The sequence below is a fragment of the Anastrepha obliqua genome, chromosome 1 (assembly GCF_027943255.1).
Source record: "Anastrepha obliqua isolate idAnaObli1 chromosome 1, idAnaObli1_1.0, whole genome shotgun sequence".
NCBI classification, from domain to species: Eukaryota; Metazoa; Arthropoda; class Insecta; order Diptera; family Tephritidae; genus Anastrepha; species Anastrepha obliqua.
The window spans coordinates 38,748,404-38,753,865 of record NC_072892.1 but is presented as its reverse complement, the minus strand read 5'-3'; the positions used below and the strand labels follow the sequence as shown (position 1 = coordinate 38,753,865).

Sequence of the window (5,462 nt, the reverse complement as noted above, 5' to 3'; positions counted from 1 at the left end):
CATGTTATTATTGCCTAAACTGTTAAATTGAAACTGCACGAAATAAGCTGTGCCCTGCCCCTGCATGCCTCAAAGAACGTATATTTTCATTGATACACAGCGTAATTATTATAAAAAATTAAAACTCGCAACATAATTATCAAACGTAATTTTTTTTTATTTTACTCATAGAGCTTAAGCTCTCCGTTAAAAACAATTCTTACATGAAATGCTAAAATGTAGTTTTTACATTCGTCACAACACTGTTTTGCACAAACGAGAAAGAGGAAGCAAATGCGGGTTTGTCCGAAAAACAAACAATGCGACTAAACAAAAAATCACCGGCTATCAAAGCTTCTTTGCGCTCTCTTGCTTACTCACTTTGCGACACTTCAAGATACAGGCAGTATAAAGTGCGCTTATCGCTTAGTGCAAGCCGCAGTTATATGGCAACCGGCCGGGGAACAGCATCTTCAATAACAATAAGCCAGCTTTAACAACAACAACAACGGGGCAAGCAAAGTAAGAGCAATGCGGACACACCTTCAGTATGAACGTCACAGAAGCGCGATTGTCTTATCAGCTCTATTGTTGCTGACTTTGAGCGCGGCCACACCGGGAGGACAGCCAACAAGTTTCGAGCAGCTGTTCTCAATGGATCCAAACAATGCGGTAAGCAAAGCGTATTTCAAATTATTAGCCGGCAAAAACGTTTTGTTCGACACATTTAATTGGAGATTTTTTCCAACAATTCTTTACCTTTTTGCGGTTCTTCGCCTTTGCAGACCTTCACTACACTTTGCGATGATGCGCTTCTGCGGAATGTGGCGCAACAGGTTACTCAACTTAAGGCTTCAAGTGAGAACGTCCACTTACTGTTGGACACTTATAATTTGAGGTGAGTGTCCTCTGTATAAAGGCAGTTTTATATTGTAATATACATACATGCGTGCATATTTAATTGCTTGGTTTCCTCGCAGATTGGATTACATTAAACATTTGTTGGATGAACGTTTGCCGGCGGTCAAGTCATCACCTCAATGGATTGATGTGCGCGTACATGGCGAGGAACAGGGTGGCGCACCCACTCTGTCCACGCAATCCTCCGCTGGTGGTATAAATTTACCAGGCATCAATACTCAGGCCTCTGCAAGTGGCGGAAACTTGCCTGCGCCCAGCAGCTCGCAATCCTCTGCAGGCGGCGCAAATATTTTGCCAACTGTTGCCGAATCATCCTCGGCTGGTGGTACAAATCAACTGGCTAACAACAATACAACACCTGCAGCCAATGCGCAGGCATCCTGTGCACCGGCCTTATACAGCGCTCCTTGTCTCTATCCCAGTTCAAATTTACCGAGTACATGTGAAGAAGCGTTGACACGTGCGGGCGCTAACGCCAAGAGCGGCATTTATCAACTGTATCTACCCGATTCGGGTTTGAAGTTATTCTATGTCTACTGTCTGCAGGACGCAAATGGTGGTCCAGCTTGGACTGTGGTGCAGCGCCGCCAAGACGGTTCCATTACCTTCAATCGCGATTGGCATGAATATCAAGCAGGATTTGGAAATTTGTATGGCGAGTTCTTTATCGGCCTGGAGCGTTTACATGGATTGACACATGCGCGCCTCAATGAATTGTGGGTGCAGATGGAGGATTTTGAGAATGTGACGCGTTACGCACGCTATGAGAATTTCGCTATCGGCGATGAGCATGAATTGTATGCATTAAATGTGTTGGGCAAATTTGAGGGCAACGCTGGTGACTCTTTGCGTTCCAGTCAAGCACAAAAATTTAGCACCAAAGATGCTGATCATGATATGTGGGATCGCAATTGCGCAGCCGAGTATACTGGGGCATGGTGGTATAAGGCGTGCCATGATAGGTGAGTGTTTTTAGAGAAAACAAATTTCAAGTAATATTTCATTGGGTAAACTCGCCGTTGGTTTTTTCGATACAATTTTTTACATATATAGTTATATATAATATAATTTTTTTTAAAATGCTATCTTTTTAAAAAAAAAAATCATCTTATATTTCTAGCAATTTAAATGGTCAGTATTTACGTGGAAAATATAGTAAGGACAAGTATGGCAAAGGCATTGATTGGACTCACTGGCATGGTCATGAATACTCGTTGAAATATGTGCACATGGCTATAAGGCCAGTACCATGAAAGATGAAAGCCTGAAAAGAAAATCAAAGTAATACTCGTAATTGTTGAACGGCATAAATATACACTTACATATACTCGTCAATTTCTTAATTCAAATACAATGAAAGACTTACTTATACAAACAAAAAAGGAATATTAGAAACACAAAAATATTTTTTATTTTTCAATAAATGCATTTATACGAATATTATTACTTTTAAAAATTGTGTATCTTCTTGCTTTTTATTTAGACGAGCCTTAGTATATATGTATGTATTTAGACTCACAGGTAAGCTGCTCTTAATTAAATTCAGGCATCTTAATCTTCGCGTGTCGTGTGGAGTTGCCTGTCTCCCATCGGTCGCTTCACCAGATGGCGGAGAGAGGAATGCTCGGCAGGGTAGGTAAGAAATAAAACACCACTCGCGGACCAAAACAGGCAACACCTGCTTGGAAGTGTAGGCAGTTTGTTTAACTATCACCAAGCTAGGATAGGCGGGGTAGCAACCTACTTATTCGAATCTTAATTGCTAACGAATCGTCAAATTCACAGCCTCGAATAAATAATTCGTTTATCGAAACATTTGAAGTGATGAAAAAAGCTTATGACGATGATTGTCTATTTCGTACCAGAGTTCATGATTGATTTAAACGTTTCGCAGATGGTTGTGTGGACATAAATGACAATGAACAGACGGGTCATCTAAAATCAGTAATCACCGAAAACTCCATCGAAATTGTCAATTTATCAAAAATGAACCGAAATCATCGTTGAAATTTATGGAATCGGAATGGAATATCTCCAAAACATCAACTTATTGCATTTTAATATAACTGATCATTCGGGCTTACGAAATGTCTGTGCACGTTTCATTCCGCACAAGTTTACTGAGGACCAAAAATTGCTCAGAATTCAACATTCGAAAGGGCTCATTAAAAAGGCGAGAAAAGACGAGAACTTCCTTTATGTCATTGTAACTAGTGATGAAACGTAGTGTTTCCAATATGAACCTGAAACTAAACATCAAAGTGCCGGATGGACGGACCCAGACGAAAAAATCGTGTTTGGAGAAGTCAAAAATCAAGTCGATGCTCATTTGGTTTTACGATTCCAAGGGAATTCTCCACAAGGAGTTCGTGCCAACAGGCCAAACCGTCAATCTAATTTTCTATCTTGGCATTTTGAAGCGTTTGTTGCATCGCATTCGTCGAATTCGCCCTGAATACCGCGAAGGTGGAAGCTGCCGTTTATTATATGATAATGCACCATCCCATCAATCCACTCATGTGACTGAGTTTTGACTAGAAATCACATTTTAACCATAAATTACTCACCGCATTCGCCTGGTATGGCTCCCTGTGACTTTTACCTATTCGGGAAATTGTATTTGGCCATGAAAGAGAAACGTTTTGCGTCCGTAGAGGACATCCATATAGGCTTGTACCGACATCCGGAAGGACATTCCGGAAAGCTTTTAGATCGTGAAAAACAGTGTATCGAGGCCAGATGGGACTATTTTGAATAAATAAAGTCGAAGTTATCAGAACAAAGCTCCTGTCATTTCTATTTTAGCTCAGTCTTGTTTATTTTGGACTTCACCATGTAGACTTTGTAATCGTGGTATCTCATTCTATTTTCTTCTTAATTAGCATGCAACATAGCATTCCAATGCAATGGAGGGCTTTCTCGATTGTTGGTCAAAACGTCATCTGAACTAATTAGGACAGAAAGTTTTAATAACAAATGTCACTGTGAATACCCTTACTGTACTTTTATTTTAGAGCTTCGTGTTTGGATGATAATAAAATTAATAGGACAATAAAATCAGGTAAAAAAAATTTCGTTTTGTTGCCCAGTGTATTTCGCACAAATATCCTTCTTAGTGCCACAAAATTAGTATAAAAAATTTAAATTTTGTTGAACAGCGTATTTCGCACTAAAAGCCTGTCTAGTACTACCAAAATAGCATAAAACACTTAAATTTTGTTGACCAGTGTATTCCTGCTGTGTTCTAAACAATTAGCATAAAAAATTAGATTATGTTGGTTTCCTACTTAGTTTGGCCAAATAAGCATAAAAACTTAAATTATGTTGATCAGTGTACTTCGCAAGAACTTCCTACTTAGTATGTATTACCAAATTTGTATAAAATGTATATTAAATCTCGTTGAACAGTGAATTACGCACGAAATTCTAACCAAATTTGTATAAGAAACTAAAATTTTGCTGACTAGTGTACTTCGCACGAAACTCCTACTGAGTATTACCAAATTTAAATCTTCCTGATCAGTGAATTATGCAAATTTATATAAAAAATTTAATTTTTGTTGACCAGTGTACTTCGTACGAAATTGCTAATGAGTATTAACAAAATTGTTTAAAAAAATTTGAAATATGTTCACCAAAGTACTTCTAGCGAAATTCGTACTTAGCATTACCAAATTAGCATACTACAAATTTAATTTTGTTGGAAAGTGTATTCCTATTGTGTATTGAAAATTTGCATTAAAAACCAGACATTTTGTTGTCCAGTGAAAGTGATCAGTGAGCGAAATTACTACAGAGAATTACCAAATTAGTAAACAAAAATTTAATTGTGTTGACCAGTGTACTTCGCGCCTCTACATTGCATATCATATTCATATTACTACAATACTAAAAAAATATATTTACATATGTATGTATGTTTATGTATGTACTTATGTATACCGATTTGCTATGTGTTCCACTCACCACTGTAGTGATTACCTTATTTCACTTAAGTGTTGTTGTAATGCATTTAAGTGAAAATATTGCTGTTGCAATATTGTTGTACCAACACATATGAATATGTATAAGTACAAATTACAAACACACATATGTACGAACATCGAAAGCTTTCAACCGACAAACCAAATACACACATACATATGTCAAAAGCGCATACATGCGTAAGTATGCATGTAATGCTTATGTTATGTTGACTGTCAGTGTCATCAAGATTGTTTGCGTTTCGCTGCTTGGGTCTGCGTGAAGTCACAACTTGCAATATTCTTTTTTCGCAATTCGCAGAAATACAAGTGTGCATGTACATATTTGTTGTTATTGTATAAGTATATACAACATTTCCCACGAAAAAGTACTCACATTTTTTGAAATGAAAGCAAAACCGCTTTCCAATTGAAAATAATGGTAATCTTCTAAATCGCTCGAGATTAGTAGTACTTTGGAGGGAAGCGGAAGTTCAAACATAAAATTCTATGTACTAAGTAAGTGCAATATGTACATACGTAGATTTGCTTAAGTTTTACGCGAAAATACTCTTCTCAAGAGGAAAATGTATTAAATTT

At 37.6% G+C, this 5,462-nt stretch overlaps 1 protein-coding gene across 1 annotated transcript; it reads left to right on the top strand.

The window, feature by feature from the left end:
* The first annotated feature begins 435 nt into the window (after nt 1–435).
* On the top strand, nt 436–2,356 carry LOC129248855 (ficolin-1-like). Its single transcript, XM_054888469.1, has 4 exons — nt 436–651; nt 765–877; nt 960–1,862; nt 2,021–2,356. The coding sequence occupies exons 1-4, from the start codon at nt 511–513 to the stop codon at nt 2,151–2,153; spliced, it is 1,290 nt and encodes a 429-aa protein (XP_054744444.1). The 5' UTR covers nt 436–510; the 3' UTR covers nt 2,154–2,356.
* Nucleotides 2,357–5,462: the final 3,106 nt, after the last annotated feature.